Genomic DNA, 17,539 nt, shown 5'->3' with positions numbered 1-17,539 from the left:
ATTTACGTCGCTTTAGAGTTGCACAATGGGTAACCGGTGACAATCTGGGAAACATTCCTGAGAATGATCCAAAGACACTCCATTACAATTTCGATTACTTGCGTAGGAGATGGCTTGTCAGCTGTGCTAGCCCTTACCCCGATTACCTGCGCAGGAAATAAAGCATATTATTAAGGAATAATTTTACGAGGACCGATACCACGCATCCTCAGTCTCTTCGCTAGCTGTCCGGCAGTGGACTGATCATTAAGACACGGTTCCCAGCAGATCACCGAAGTCAAGCATCACTGGTTGCGGGTATGTGACCACTTGGATGAGTCTGCGTAGGGGCCGAGGGTGAGCTGCGTTGGTTCTCGTTAAACTGTTCTACCGTAAAGTGCTCGACTTCGCGTGCAGGTCGTCGGACTACCGAAGCAGGGGTGCCATCCCCTCTGCAGAGGATCAAAATTGTGATGGCATGTCTTCGGATCATCCTCAGGGATGTTTCCCAGACCGTCGCCAATAGCGCATCCTCAGTCTCTTCGCTAGCTGATCAAAGTGATCATCCACGAGCTTAATGACTGCTGGTGACAGTAGGGAGACATGTCTTATATATTAGTGAATTAGAATTGAATAATCGTAGCTGTAGGCACTATTTAATTAAACAGATATATGTAATCTTCTTCAGATAATAAGATGTCCTTGACTGTATTGCATTAGTAAAACCTAACGTAACTCTTAAAGAATGAAGGTTACAAGCGCACTCAACACGCTGATTGTTTTCGATATCCCGTTTTTCAATCATTCCGTTCGTTCGAATTTTTCAGTTTTGAAATATAATTGTAGTTTAGTAATGAAGAAAAGTTACGCCTTTTAAACTTTTTCTACTGTACGACCGGTGGACTTTGGTCTGAAGGCAGTCTGTCTGCTAAATTTTTTGACTGAATTTTGTGGTGTGAATTTTGAATTAAATTTCAGAGAAAATGGCCCGAAGAGTTGCTGTTGTACGCATAATTTCTTTGTTTTTATCTCTTTATATTTCTGCGAAGAAGTAATATTTATTAACAATTATTTTTTTTTTGTAATTACTATCTGAAATTTGTTTCCTTATTCCTTCAAAAAATTTCTTCAATTTCCCCCCTTTAGTTTTGTATATTCTTTTCTTTTAATTTTATTTATAGTATTGTCTTAATTTTCAGGTGACTGGAGGTAATAAAGGTATTGGAAAGGCTATTGTACGAGCTTTGTGTTCTAAATTTGATGGTGATGTTATTCTCACTGGTAAACATTTTTATTTGTTTATTTTCGTTATTTACAAGTGGTATTCATAACACTGCATTTTATTGTTTTATTCAATTTGGGGGATTATTAAAGTCATATGGTATTAATATAATCCAGTGTTTCCCAAACTAATGACTTTTTTGTACCCTTTATTAATAATTTTATTCAATTATTAAAGACATAGGGTATTCCTATATTTAATAAAATAAAATCTTTATCTTTAGATAAAAATTTTGACCATATATAAAACTTTGCTTCAGTTATATTCTTAAGAGCCAAAACATTCAAAATTTTTTTCCATTGTTCTGTTTTACACTGGCTACAGTTGATACAAGAAGTATATAAATATTATGGGTGCATAAACATTCTTTGTAAGTAAAACACTTTTAAAATAGTCTTCTAACCGCTTTTTATACTGTTGGATATTTCTTTAAGCATTTTACATCATAACAATGATTACTGGAGAGAAAAAAAATGTGTTAATGAAGTAGTTAGTTGTGTTATCACAAACTGCTTATAGAATTTAGTTATATTTCTGAATTTATATATTATATTATTTTAGCTCGTGATGAATCCAGAGGCTTGGCAGCTGTAAAAGATCTTGAAAAAGAGGGTCTCCATCCCAAATTTCATATTTTAGACATCACAAAGAAAGAAACAATCAAAACGCTAGCCTCATATTTAAAGGATCATTATGGTGGTTTAGATGTTCTAGTAAACAATGCAGCAATTGCATATAAGGTCAGAACAGATTTCTTAGAACAAATTTCAATCAAAACAGAGCAATTGCATATAATTGCTCTGTTTTGATTGAAATCTGTTCTAAGACTTGGTCATGTTACATAAATTTTGTTTAGTACATAAACATCTATTTTCTAAAGTAAAAGACATTTTAATGTGCAAACAAAACATGTATTTTTGTCTTAAGTCAATTACTCAATTTAAGTATAAATTATGGTTTATAAATAATAATTCTGATGAAATTCTTTGTATTAGCCATAATACAATATGGCCAGTTAAAGTGTTATTTAATTTTGCAGAATATTGGACTATCAGTGCATTATTTTTGTATTTTTCAATAGCATTTTTATTTGATGATAATCAATTTTATAATTTCTTTTTTTTTACAATTGTGTCGGCTTAAAATTAAATCTATGTTTATTTTTTCGTTATGAAAGCCAAAAATTACATTTTTTTCCTAATTAACTTTTTATTTTGGTACCTTTTGTATTATTTCACAATTGATTTTAATATTGTTTTTATAAGTTGTAACATATTCCTGATTATAAAATTTGTTTAAATACTTCAGTATTGTCACTCTTCTAAAGTTTTTCAAAATTTTACTGTTAAGAAAAAGCTTGTTAGTTGCATTTTAAATCTGGTATTTATTTTTTTAATGGGAATATTTTTAAAATGCAAAATAAATGGGAGGAAAAAATTTATTTGTGTATAGGATCTTATAGTCTGAATATCAACTCCAAATTAGTTTTAAAAAGTTAACTTAAAGGTAGCGTCTGATTAAATTCTGTTTACTGAATATATTAATTTATATTTACATAAAATGTAAAGGAATAGCTTTTTATCAGCTTATGAATGGAGACATAAAACTGACAAACTTTAAATTCATTGGAATTAGTCTATTGTCCCACTTGTTGGAATAACAATAGAGAGTAGAATTAGTTTATAGCTTAATGAACTCTTAATTAAAAAACTGAAATGTCTGACACTCAAGGCCGGATTAACCATTAAGCACACTAAGCACGTGCTTAGGGCACCAGAGGATAGGGGGGCACCACAAAGCCTAACTAAATGTTCGCAGTACATTTTTTTTTTTTGAAACATTGATAATAAATTTATTATTTTGAGCTTTCATTTTAAGAGTAGATAACAACCATTTCTAAGTACGAAATTTCACATAATAAAAGAAAAAAAAAACGAAAGATGTTTTGTATCAAAATTTTTTGGTCTTATAATGAAATTAGGTAGTGAATTTCTATGCGATAAAAGCTCTATTTATCCATTACAATGATTCCATAACATACTGCTACGATTCATGTTTACAGAATATTTTTCGCAGTTGTAGCAAGTTAAATACTCCGGCAATTTGGTATTTTCATGAAAAAAAAATTTTTGATTTACAAAATTTTGATGCAATGGTTTGATGATGTAAAAAATGTGATTTTTGATGTGAAAAAAAAATCTATGTTGTGCATGTTTTTGTTTATACAACATAAAATATTTGCTTATACTATATTTTTAATTATATTCTCATTGTAACTGGAAAAGAAGTCATCAAATTACGTAAAGATTGTGTTCCAAAAATTTATTTCAAAAATTTACGTCAAATAATTTTTTTTTATTCACTAAATTAAGAAAAAGGAGCTGTGTTTAAGTATCATTATCATTTTTCGAAATTTCTTTGTGGAGGAGAGGTTAAATTTGCGAAAAATATGACCACACACTTCGCTTCACTTATGATTTTTTTTATCTATATATATTGAATATCGAAATTAGATTTAAAATATATACTACATAATATGAATGAAAGCAGCTAGTTTTTGAATAAGGAGAGAACTATAGGCCCCTTAGTCCTTAGAGTCTTGTATAAATACAAATGTTATAAAAGTTGAGCACAAAAGATGTGTAAATTCTCAATGTGAACCGGATGTTCGTTGACAGTGAAAAATANTGAGTAAGATTTATTTATTTATTTATTATTATTATGACTTTTTTTACTGTATCTTATTTCCCCCGTCATAAAAGTTAAAGTATATTTATTTAAAATTTCAAAATTTGCAATTTATTTATTATATAAAATTATTAAGTTTCAGAATGCAAAATTGCATAATTCAAGATAATTTTGTTCTTCATTTTTCTTTTGCATCTACTTATTTGATATTTACCAAAGGTTGTTGTGTAGTTTGAAGATCTATTTAATTGTGGATTTGTAGCATATAAACTTTTTTCCTATAATAAAAGCTAGTGTGTAATATTAAAGTAAAGAATGACTTGTTTTTTAAACAATCAATTTCGATTTCTTTTTTTTTAAATCTGTATTTCTATTCATTCTATTAATAATAATAACAAAAATAAAAAACCCTTAAAGTTTTGTGTACTGCGTGAAACTACTAATCCTATTTTAGTCAAGTTCAAATCAATGTTCATTTCATAAATTTTTTTTTTTTCATTAATTTTTGTTTCCAATTTTTTTCTGGAAAAAAAAATTTTTTTTTTCTCAGAAAAAGTAACTACATTTTCTTGAGTTAATTTTTATTATGATATATTTTTAAATAATTTTAGTATACTCTGGTTTAACAAGCACTCTGATTTTACTAGCAAATTGACTCTATCCCTATGTTTTTGCTCCTGTTTTAAGGAATTCAACTATATATTTATTTAGAAAGTAATTGTAAGATTGGTTGAAAAATATGCTTTTATAGACAATGATTGTGATATACTCTTATTAATATGTGCTATTTTCATATATTATAGAGCTGCTAAAGCTGGGAAAAGTGTCCAGAAAGGTTGGGGAGAATCTGCATATGCAGTATCCAAAAATGGTGTGACTGCTGTTACATTTATACAGCATCACAAATTCAGTCAGGATCCTGATATGGATATTGTAATTAATGCTGTAAGTTTACGTGAAAAAGTTTCATTTAAAAATGCTAAGTATAATGCATTAAAATACTATTATTTTAGTGCATTATATTTCATTATATTCATTTCAATATATTATATTTCATTTAAAAATGCTTTCAAAAGTATGTTATGACTTTTTGTTTTTAATTTTCATGTTTATAAAATTCTAAAAATGTTTGTATTTTTTATTTATTTATTTTTGGTAATCAGATATTAGTGCACTTGGTGATAAAATTATTATACTACTTGATTTTTTAAAAAAAAATAGGCGTTATTCTTGCTATTCTTATTAATTTATTAAATTTTTTTAAAAAAAGTTATTTTGACAGTTGATAACCTGTATAGTATTCTACGATAATAATGCATTGATATTTGTCTTGGCAACTTTATACTTTTAAACATAACTGCAGAAACAAAAAATTTTCTAAAAGATAATTTTACTCCTAACTGGTATTTAATTATCAACTTAAGTGGTGTTTTATGGTTTACAATTACATTGTGGGTGTGAAAGAACCATAAAAGTCTTTTAGTTGCACTATGTCAAATTCATTAAGTCACACTATGTCTTTAACAGAGCTTTCATCTCTTAAAATTATTTGGGATTACAATGGTAAATGCAGCTGATTGAGAATTCTATTTTAATCCACTACAAGATCAGAACAATGTACAAATTCTGTGTCTGTAAGCNACTATGTCTTTAACTGAAATTTCATCTCTTAAAATTATTTGGGATTACAATGGTAAATGCAGCTGATTGAGAATTCTATTTTAATCCACTACAAGATCAGAACAATGTACAAATTCTGTGTCTGTAAGCAATGAACAAATCCACTGTTCTTTCTGGGAATCGTTTCAAATCCACTTGTTAAAGGGAGCATTTAAAATTGTATTTTCCTAGTGAGTATTCTGTCTTCTGAAACTTTCTGCTGCGGTTAGAAAAGCATATGCTGTAGAATTATATTTGAATCCACTACAAGCTCAGAAGAATGTACAAATCTAGTATCTGTAAGCAGTGAACAAATCCATTACTCTTTCTGGGAATCGTTTCAAATCCACTTGTTAAAGGAAACATTTTAAATTGTATTTTCTTAGGTAGTATTCTGTCTTCTGAAACTCTCTGCTGCGGTTAGAAAGGTATATGCTGTAGAATCCGATTATTCATGAATGCAAGGTAGTCCAAACCGATTTTATTTTTCTGAACAATGTATAAATCAAATTTTAGATTTTTTTTTAAGGTGCAGAACCCATCTTTTAATTGAAGATACTTTATAGTTATTCTTAGCAATACTTTTAAAGTAATCCTTATCAATACTTTACTTTTCAAGTTATTCTTATCAATTCTTCAATTTCATGGAAGTTACTGAGGTGTAACTACCACTACGATTATTAAACATCAATTCGCTGGTACATAAGACATGCTTACTTGATTCAATCAAGAGGTACCTTTTAATAGAAGAAGGTTGGCATTGTCGATAACTCCTCCCCCCACATTGGTGACTTACGGATGTGATATGATCATGCCTTTCTTGACAGTAACGCCCATTTCTATCTGGTAGCGCCTACTTCATTGGATGGTCCACATTGAACAGTTGACTTGCTACTTGTGACTGCAACATTATCCACCTCCTCACGCTGTTGCTGCTCAGCCTCGTCTCGATTATACACAGCGTCAGCCTGCATACACTCTACTGCTAAAGGCAACACAGGAGCGACTACTACCGTGAAGTTAATACACCTCTCACATTCAGCACTCAAAAACCCGGTGATCTTTATGCTGCTCTCCCAGTCTTTCACAAGTACAGCAACTAGTGGTATCCGTTCATCCAATTCTATCCCTGATAAAATTCTGGTGGGGGAGTATTGTGGCGTAACTACCACTACGAAAATTAAACATCAATTCACTGGTATATAAGACATGCTAACTTGATTCAATCACGAGGTACCTTTTGATAGATGAAGGTTGGCATTGTCGATAACTCCCCCCCCCCACACATTGGTGACTTACGGGTGTGATACGATCAGGCCTATCTTGACAGTAACGCCCACTTCGATCTGGTAACGCCTACTTCATTGGATGGTCCACATTGAACAGTATACTTGCTACTTGTGACTACAACATTATCCACTTCCTCACGCTGTTGCTGCTCAGTCTCGTCTCTATTACACACAATGTCAGCCTGCATACACTCGACTGCTAAAGGCAACACAGGAGCGACTACTACCATGAAGTTAATACACCTCTCACATTCAGCAATCAAAAACCAGGTGATCTTTATCCTGCTCTCCCGGTCTTTCACAAGTACAGCAACTAGTGGTATCCGTTCATCCAATTCTATCCCTGATAAAATTCTGGCGGTGGAGTATTGTGGCATAACTACCACTACGATTATTAAACATCAATTCGCTTGTATATAAGAAATGCTAACTTCATTCAATCAAGAGGTACCTTTTGATAGAAGAAGGTTGGCATTGTCGATAACTGCTCCCCCCACAGTAGTTTTAGAATCTTCGATTGCATCATCTAAGTACTTTTTAAGGATTAATTTTCTTTCTAGTACACGAGAATCCTTTATTTTGATTACAGCTAATCTGAGAGCTTGAACGTGCAGATTTGTGTTGCAATAAGCTGTGTAAAACTTAAAAATACACAATTGCAGATGAGTTTTTTCTTTTAAAATTATTCCCATCATACTACTCATGTCATGTTAATTGAAAAAAGATTACGTAGTGTAATCACTTAATTAGTTAAAATTTGTGTATAAATTTCACATTTAATACAGAAATCTTCAAATGTGTATTTTAAAAATTGCATAAATATGTGTTAATTTATCATAATAATACTTAAAACGAAAACATAATTTAATAGGCATGATAACTCGCAAAACTCATAAGGAAATTAATAGCAATAGATTGAGAAATACAATGCTTTATATCAATTTGGAAATATAATATTGAAAATAGGTGAAGAGTTGGTAAGATTTTATTTTAAATTGTTACTTATTTTTGCATGTAATGACTATGCATCGCATATAATTTATAACCATGGATAATTTACTTTATGTTAAAAATCATATTTATAACAATTTATAAATGTGTTATAAATTATTGTAAATATGTTTTAAAAAATTTCAATTTATTTCTTGTAATAATAATTTCTTAACTTTTAGATATTAAACTAAAAAAAATATATTATGTTTTAATATATTTTAGAATAGCTGAATTTTTGGTAATTTGAATAGCAGTATTTCTGATTAGTTCAGATTAATAAATAATGAAACTATATAGTTTGTTTTGTTTAATAATCTATATAGTAAAATACAACTGTTAACATTAAGTATGACATTTTAAGAACAAAAATATATCATGCATTAAGTAAGTTATTTATATTAACATGTGGATTCTGTTTCACTTATTTTTAAAAAATATTCTATCAATTTATAAAAAAATCTTGGTTAACTTCTTGTAAGTTTTTAATAATTCTTTGTAAATTTTTTGATATTCTTAGAAAATATTTAATAATTTTGTAGGTTCATCCTGGGTATGTTGATACAGATATGACTTATCACAAAGGTGATTTAACGCCCGATCAAGGTAAACTTATTTCCTTCATTGTTTTTAATTTTTTTTTCTAATGCGTTTTTACTATTTTTAATAGTAAAATACAACTAAAAAAAGTTTAATATTTTTCTTCTCTTCACTTTGAGTAATTTATTTTACTTCAGTTTATTGAAAATATTAGTAAATTAAAGTAAGTTAAAATAAGTTTCTCTCTTTCTTTGTGTACTTAATTTTTTTTTTAAATGCGTAAATTTTTTGTTGTAAAATTAATTTATTTATAATACAGTCTTGTTGTACTTGTATTATTGCATCGTACTTGTTTAGTTTTAAAAATTTATCCTTCGTTAATATTTAATTTTCTATTTGAATTTAGTGTTTTAAACTTAATTGTAACTTTTAAAAGATGGCAACATTAATTCATTTATTATCATTTATTTTGTTTTCATTCTAATTCAGAGATGTCAGCAAAATTTTTTGTAGGAGTCTGCGCAGTAGTAAGTTTCTTTTCGAAACTTTACTTTGTTTTTGTTTTTTCGCAATGGCGCAAATTGTACGAGTTCGATGTGTTGTAGATGTTCATAATATTTTTCTTTTGGGGACCAGCTCTCAAAGATGTTACGATTAGGATTAATGATTAATTGTTGTTTTGACAGCTATTATGATTAGCTAATAATTTCAAGGTGAGTTATTTTTTATGTTTTGGTTGTGCTGATCTGTCTGAAATCGTTTTCATGTTTTAATTAACAAAGTAATTATTGCTGCTATCGCACTAATAACTTGATTACTGTTACAAAATTTAATTTCAGTTAATTTTTATGAAATCAATTATTATTTTAGTATTATGCTTATTACTCAATATTTATTGGGTAGAATAAAATGTTCTTTTAAGATACTTAATTAGTCAGGGTTTAAATTTTACAATATTATTTTTTTTCTATTTTGGTAATTAATTTTACCTGGTCTGTCATTTTACAATCACACTTATTATTCTAGTTCCCAAATTAGAAGAAAATAAAAAAATTTATGTATGTTTTACTGACCTACTAGGTGCTGAATCTTCTGTATATTGTGCTCTATTACCACCTGGTGTGGAATCTCCTCGAGGAGAGTTTATCTTTGAAGACAAAAAAATTAATCCATGGTTTCCTAAGTAAGATAAAAGTTAATTCTTAAAGTTTTATTTTAATTTGCTGCTTAATTTCTGCATTGCTTCAGAATTGAAATTTCTGCTTAAGTTTTATTGGTTTAATTTTGTCCAAAAAAAAATATAGGTAATCTGAAATACCACATACTATATTTCTGAAATCCTGATTGGTGGTGGCCTAGAATTTTGCATGTTGAGTAGAGAAGATATTCAACATCAATCTGTCTGTGAAATTTAAACAAAAAGCGATTTAAAAAAAATTCGAATTTCTACCTTTGTCTCCACCCCTACTATAGCTGAGTTTGATTGGATGGTAAAAGGCATCTTAACTGCAAATTATTGTATTGTGTTGAACTTTGTTGATGCCATGACTTAAATGTAACAGTTTATGTTTTGAAACTGACAAACAACCAAAAATTTATTCTTTAGTACAATTTCAAGATCTATTTTTTTCTGTTTAGAATTAAATATTTAATAGTTTGTTCTTGAGGTGGGCTTTTAATATTGGGATTGATGTTCAAAGTTGCCCTGGCATATCAATTGACACAAAAATTGCCCAACTTATTCTTCAAAGCATCATAACTGGACTCACTGTTGCTTTTAACATTGTGATTGATGTTCAAAGTTGCCCTGACGTTTCAATTGACACAAAAATCATCCAACTTATTCTTCAAAGCATCATAACTGAACTCACAGTTACTTCAAAATAAAATAAATAAACAAGTAAATGAAAAAAAAGTATTTAGGATAATTATGTGAGTTCCAGCTTCTCAAAATAGCTATAAAATTTTTCAAAACAACCAATTGCATCACTGAGCTTAATACCCTGTTACTGTAAGACTCTTCATGTATCTTAAAATCTTATGAAGGAGTTAATTTCCTTTGTTAATTTCAGTGAAAATACACAGTAAATAATCATGCATATTGTCATTGTATATGCTTTAATAGTTTTGGACAGTGATGTATTTTAAAGGGTATTTTTACTTCATTTTTATAATACTTAGGATTAAAATTTAAAATTTTTTATAAATTATATTCATAAAAATAAGGTTATTTGATTGGGACAGAAAAGTACCTTAACTTTTCTATCTATTCTTCCTCTCCGTTGTAAATAGCAGAATCTAATAGCTTTTCAAAAAATCCATAAATGGAATAATCTAGCACAAACTTAAATATAGTTTATGAATGTGTATTGTAGAACTTCAAGCTTAGCTAGTGGGAGCAAAAGGGGGCGTCTGTCCCCGGGTGCAAAATTTAAGAAAAATAATTGAAAATAAATTCCAGAATAAACTGGTTTCTATTTTTTAACTATCAGCAGTTTCGTTTAAAAATTAAAGGCGCAATAACTTTTATAAATTTTTATCCAGTTTACTGATAAATTGAATAGGATGTCTATTACTATCATTGTAGTTTGCTTTAATGGAAGTTTTTTTTTTTCATTTTTTAATTATTTATATCAAATTGGCAATATATTGAATGAAAAATGCCTCTAGAATAAGCAGTTATTGTTTAATAAAACACAATTGGCATAATCAAAAGCACCGAAGTGGAATAAAAACTGCACGAGTAACTTAAATTATTAAATTTGAAACTGACTCAACATTTAATTATCAAGTTACGTTGTTTTAAAAAAAGATTTCTGTCAAAAGTGGAAAAATCTCATTTTAAACTCTCACATCATAATGCAATGGGCCACAAAAATTTATCCCCAGGCACTGTAAAGCCTAATTACTCCTCTGGTGATGAGTCACCCAATTTAGAATGTGGCTGAATCCTGTGGTGGCTAACAACGTGGGTGGTGACCACTATGATAGTTGTTATAGAATAGTTTAAAAATTGATTTATATAAATGTGAGTTGTATATATCCTTTTAAAATTTTCTGTGTTTATTTGGGTATTGTAATACTAATAATTATAATATTGTATAAAGTGATTATGAAAATTAAATTTAAACTCTTCTTTTTTTACGAAATATAATAATCATTGAATGTATTAACAGAGAAAAAAACAGGGTTGTAAGGGGAAAAAAGTAAAACTTACTTCCAATAAAGGTAGATATTGATTTGCATTACCATAATTTTGCAGAGATGTGCCGCAGCAATAAAATTTAACTACAAAAGTAAAGTTTTTCCTTGGAAAGGCCATGCCATCAGAAGCGACGCACAATTTTTTTCTGCCTGAGCAAACGTGGAATTAACTTATCTGTTTCAAATAACAGGTTATGTTCAAAATAAATGTCTAAACGTTTAAAATAATTATTAAATATACAATAAATTAATGTATGCGATCTTACTTAAAATCAGAAATTTTGTATTTCGATAATTATCAACATAATTTTTCAAATGTACGCAAAATTTTACCGAATACAATTGTGCGCATTTCATGTGCAACACATTCGCAAACGCATTATGTTAATGAATATCATTTTAAAATACTCTAAATTTATGTGAACAAAGTGTTTAAGAATCTGAATATAATAAAATTAAGTTATCAAAATTCAATAAATTGATTAAAAGAATTTTACAAAGTGCGAAGTTGTACCATCCAGAACAATCGCGGTTTGCACCACTTCACTTCGGCATAATTTGATTTGAAATACCTAAATATTATTAAATCTACTAATTAAAAAGCTAAAACTCCTTACCATAATTCAAAAAAATAATAATAATTAACTAAATCTTGTTTTGCCCAAAATTGTACGACACAAATCAATCTTGTTTCTTTCTACTAATTTTAAATTTCTAAAATTTTAACCTATACCTATTTTTAGCCTATAATACAGCTAAAAACCTGTTAATATTTTTTTTAATGTAAAACCCACCAAAGTGTTGCATATTGTGCATATCTTGTTACTTTGAATTATAAATCTAAATAATTGAATTGTGTGTGTAAGCCATACATAAACATAGTCAAGCAGACTTGTTTTAGCAAGTTTATATGTTATTGTAACACTTTAACGTTTTTGAAGAAAACGTTACTTATAAATATTTTAATTGTAAAAAATTTAGAGAAGTGTCCCTTAAAATGTTGCTAATTTGTTTGATATAAATAAAGAAAATATAAAAATAATCGTTGAATGGTCTGTCAGTCGAATAATTAGCTAAAAGAATTTAAGTTTAGTTATCTAAGGTTAATGTTAATAGCAGAATCGTCTTATAACAGTAAACGATATTTAATAATTGTATTCTCTTTCTATTTGTTACTGGTGTAAACTATCTCATACAGTATGTCATTTCAGATGAAAGCATAAAATGGAAAATTTGAATGACTGGATATACAAAGTTGAAAATCGATGTCCAGAAAATCTCGTATCAGTTTCAGAATTATATGCTTCCTTCAAGCCAAATGAAATTATAATTATGCATTTGTACTTAATTATTTTTATTTTTTTTAATAAATGAACTATTGCAATAAGTTAGTATACAGATTCTTATATTTTAAAACTTTTAAATAATAGATACCAGTTTACAATTTAATTTCAGTAAAATATATATATATAACATTACATGTGTGCCCAAACAAATAATTTTAGAATCATATTTAGCTAGTCATTTATGTTATGTATAGTCAACAAACACAAACTGTTTGTTGAGGGGATTTAATAGAAGGTAATTTCAATAGTATGTTTTTTGTAGATTATGTTTATGACTAATTTATTATTTGAAGGGAATTATGTTACGAAATCGGATATGAAAATATATACACTCAGGGCCGTTTTTATGTTTACAGGGACCCTGGGCCTGTCATTATTTGGGAGCCCTTTATAAGTAAATTTAGAGAAAAAAATTTAATTTTGAATAATTTTAAAAAATTTTTTTATTTTAAGAGTAAAAAATATATAAATTAATTATAAAAGCTTATATACATTATTTTTCATCGAAAATTTAAGATAATACTTTTCACGCTTTTTGAGAGGCGAAGTCTTCTACCGCATCATCAAAATCAATTTCCTGTAAGACTTCATATTCAATGCTCATAATTGACAAATGACTCAATCTTTCTTGAGTCATACTATTTAACTCATTTTTTATTAATTTTAGTTGGGAAAATGAACATTCGCTTCTACAAGTAGTTATCATGAGCGACAAAAAAATTCGAAATGAAATGAAATGTCAATGTTTGGAAATGTATCTTCGAGATTATTGCTTTTCACTATTTTATACATGTCATTTATGCCTAATTGTCCTAACTTATATTAAAAAATAATGCTTGAAATGTTCCAATTCTAGCACTAGTTCTTTTTCATTCACATCATCGGTATAAAATCTGCATAAATTATTACAGTGAAGCATTAATTCCTTGGTCTTCAAAGAATTCAAATTTGAACAAAATCCGAACAAATCAGTTATTTGTTCATGCGCTGTTGAACGAGATTTTAATTGACTAATTAATGTGTCTATTGCTTTAAGGTAAACTTCAACTTTAAATCTTTCGCCACCTTGTAATATGACTTCTTCCGCTTCACCATCATAAAATGTCAAACGAGAACTTCTTTGTGAAATGATTAGGTTATGAATTCTCATGAAATTAACATAATAAAAATATAGTTTTTTGTAGTTATTTTGGTAATTTTATCATGATACCCTAAAGAAACAGTTCTGAACAGTATTCAATGGAACTTCAGGGTTCGGGGGAGAATTAAAGAGGTTTCGTCCTGGAATTAGTACTTTTTATAACCGGGGATGAATCCTTTTATAACTTTGAGTTTGTACTTTTTATAATCTCTGATTATATTTAGATCCAACCTATAAATCATGTCGTATCTGAACTTTCGGTTTCCTTTATTAACTTATTTTAAGAAAAATACCAATTTAATAAAAATGGCATTTTTTAAATTAAAATATGTTTCTAAAAACAACATGTTGAACAAATTAGGAAAAGAATAAGCATTTATCAAATATTACATTAGTATTTCATACCGCACTTTTCAAATTAATATAAAATAACTAAATTTTTTTGAAAGAAAAATGCTTCAGAAATTACCATTTTTAGCGTTTATAACAAGTATCTGCACTTCATTCAGAAGTAAACAATAATTCGGCTTATCTTATTCATTTTCAGCTTTTGTATATAGACCAAAAATAAATTCAAAACTAAACTAGATGTAGCACAAGGACTGCAAATTTAACTGTCGGATATAAAACCTTATTTAAGATTCTTAATAATAAAAAGATGAAAAATCTTAATTCCCCTAATTAAATACTTTAAAAATAGTCTGTTTTTTAGGTTATAACGTTCGCAATTACCTTAATACATAATAACCGTAATGTGGGGATTCTTTAGAGGGAAGCCAAAATAATAGTTGGGAACCGCTGCCTTAGAGCATGGCATAATAATCACTAATTCGGTTAATTTTATTTTTCAATTTTGCATTTTTATTAAATGTGTGGTACTAAGAGCTATAATTTTAAAAAACAGAATTTTCGAGAAACTGTTGCAATGCGAACAGAAAAGTTACCAAATGAATGGTTTAAATACCATATATTTTGGTTTTGTTACCAAAATTGTTCTTTTTTTTGAGAAAAATGTCATAATTTTTTCTCTGTCGTTATTTTGTATTCTACTACTTCTGCATTAACTATTTGGACATAAATACTAAAAATGGACCTTAGCATTGAATGTCAAATCCAATCGTGGAAATAAGGCTCTTTTCTTACACTTTGACTTCTACACTTATATAATAATATTACAGATAAATTATTTTTAATAAACAAGGCAATTAAACTTAAGTATACCAAATTCATTTAATTTTCTTTTGTATATCTCAATAAATATTTCGATGCTATGAATTTAGAAATAGTAAGGAATTAGAAATTAATACCTTACATTTTATTTACATATTTGTAATTTTTACTTATTCTTTGAAAAGTGTTTTATATATTCCGGAGTTTGGTACAATTCTCAATTAGTAAATTTTCTCTTTCTCTAATGTATTAGCTAAAAATAAATTGTAATCAATTAGCAATAATGTACTTGTAAAAAATAAGCCGCGTTGACTAAAAGAACAATATAGAGAATAGAAAAGCAATTAATTGCTACAAGAATAGAAATGAGTGCACCCGCATACCCCGAGCTGTTTAATACCTCCCTATCCCAGTTTATAATCGAAGCAAATTTTTAAATCATATGAAATATACTAATATTTTTTTTATTCTTCTACGCCCTACACTCTGGAGCAAATGAGGGCTGTTATATTAATACTGTTTGGAAAAAAAAAGTAATAATAATAATATTTTGTAAGCTCATATTATTCAATTGATGTTTATATTTGAAATATTTCTTCATTATTTTTGCATTCTTTTTAATTATTTTAAGTACATTTGTTAATTTTTTGTGCAAGTGTAAAAATTATCATTATTTGTGTAAATTTTCGACTTATATTTTTAAGGATTTATTGAAAGATCTATAAAATATCAGAGAGAATAAATGTGATATGAGTTTGAAGTATCAGTTCTGCTCTTGATGGTGTACAGTGGCTAGGATGTGAAAGAGCAACAGCCCCGGTCATCCAGCCAAAACGAGCATTCAGTATATCTATGGAGCACACTAAAGCTTTATATTAATTAGTTTTAGATACAAATATAGAATAATTATTTTTATTATAGAATGAAATGTTTTAAAAGATAAAGATTTGTTAATGTTTAATATTTAATCAGAGAAAAAATTTAACCCATAATTAAATTTAACGAATAGCCCCTGATAAATTTTGTGACAAAAAAAATTTAAGCCTGATAGATTTCTGTATTTTGGAAACTCCCTCTAGTTTTACTATTCAATCAAATTGGTTTTGATGTCTTTCATCCCTCCTGTCTCATTAGTGATTCAGCATATTTTGATATCATTTTTGTTTCGTTCTTACTTAATATTAATTTGTTTGCGACAATTATATTTTTACTACATTTTTTGCGAGAAGTTTAAAAGTATAATATTGAGGGCATTAACTGAAATTAAATTGGTTTTTTTATATGCCTCTTTTACACGCAAGATACTGTCTGCTCTAAGTACTGCGATAATATAAAATGAGGTAGCAAAACAAAACGTGTGGAGTTATTTAAATTTATGTTGAAAAGTGTATTAATTAATTGTTTTTTGAATTGACAATTTCAGTCATTTTTTAGGTATTTGAAACTGCAGCATATCACATGAAAGTATTAAATATATAATTTTTAAAATATTTAAGTAAAATCAAAAAAGAATTCAGATCCTTAGGAACAGATATTAAATAGTCTCATGATCGAATGATGGAGCATACCTTTTAAACAAATCAAAAAACTTTTTTACCTTTTAAATTAAAAATGTGCTTATTTTTAAATAATTTATTAATACTCAAATTGTTCAAAAGATGACACAACAACGAAGTTTTTTTATTTTATCCAGTCATTTATTTATATTTTATTCTTTAAATGCACATGTTTAAAATAAGAAAGCTGTCAAAATTTCATATATAGTTCCGATTTACAATTTTAAGAAGTTTCGACTTTGATTTAAAAATTTAAAAGCTTTATTAATTAAAAAAATTAGAAGCCTTAATTATTAACTTTAAACGCATAATAGCAAAAAAATCATTGAGTTAAAAATAGAAACAAATATGATCAATAAATAATAAAATCATTAGCTTACTAACTAAATAAATTCATTTTGTGTGCGAAATATAATATTACAAATTAAACATATTTCATATTTAGGGGAAACATGGAAAATTTGGTCATACAGGAGGTTTAAACAATTTTTTTCTTATGTTTAAACATTTGTTTAGCTGATGATCATTTGATTTCAATGCTCTATCAAACAAAATCATATGTTGTTTTTGTCTATTAGCAGTAAGTAAAATTAAAATAAAATTACATTTGTTGTGTCAATTTTATCCGGAACAGACCAAATCAAGAGTTTTGACGAACAGGCCAGTCAAAGAGTGAATTAAATAGTGGCCCGCCA

General features: G+C 28.0%; 2 protein-coding genes across 3 annotated transcripts in view; both read left to right on the top strand.

Annotated features, from left to right (window-relative positions):
* Window positions 1–763: 763 nt before the first annotated feature.
* Window positions 764–17,539, top strand: part of LOC107443486 (carbonyl reductase [NADPH] 1) — a 33,840-nt gene continuing 17,064 nt past the window's right edge. For both annotated transcript variants that reach the window (XM_043042962.2, XM_043042963.2), the window contains exons 1-3: window positions 764–983; window positions 1,179–1,260; window positions 1,823–2,001. In XM_043042962.2, the coding sequence (XP_042898896.1) occupies window positions 963–983; window positions 1,179–1,260; window positions 1,823–2,001 (282 nt within the window). In that variant the 5' untranslated portion in view covers window positions 764–962. The remainder of the gene's footprint in view (window positions 984–1,178; window positions 1,261–1,822; window positions 2,002–17,539) is intronic.
* LOC139426271 (carbonyl reductase [NADPH] 1-like) lies at window positions 3,409–13,018 on the top strand. Its single transcript, XM_071184470.1, has 5 exons — window positions 3,409–3,426; window positions 4,661–4,894; window positions 8,430–8,493; window positions 9,508–9,610; window positions 12,843–13,018. Exons 1-5 carry the CDS (start codon window positions 3,409–3,411, stop codon window positions 12,844–12,846), a joined length of 423 nt encoding a protein of 140 aa, XP_071040571.1. The 3' UTR covers window positions 12,847–13,018.

The sequence above is a fragment of the Parasteatoda tepidariorum genome, chromosome 8 (genome assembly GCF_043381705.1).
Source record: "Parasteatoda tepidariorum isolate YZ-2023 chromosome 8, CAS_Ptep_4.0, whole genome shotgun sequence".
Lineage (NCBI taxonomy): Eukaryota > Metazoa > Arthropoda > Arachnida > Araneae > Theridiidae > Parasteatoda > Parasteatoda tepidariorum.
This window is presented reverse-complemented; position numbering and strand designations above follow the sequence as displayed.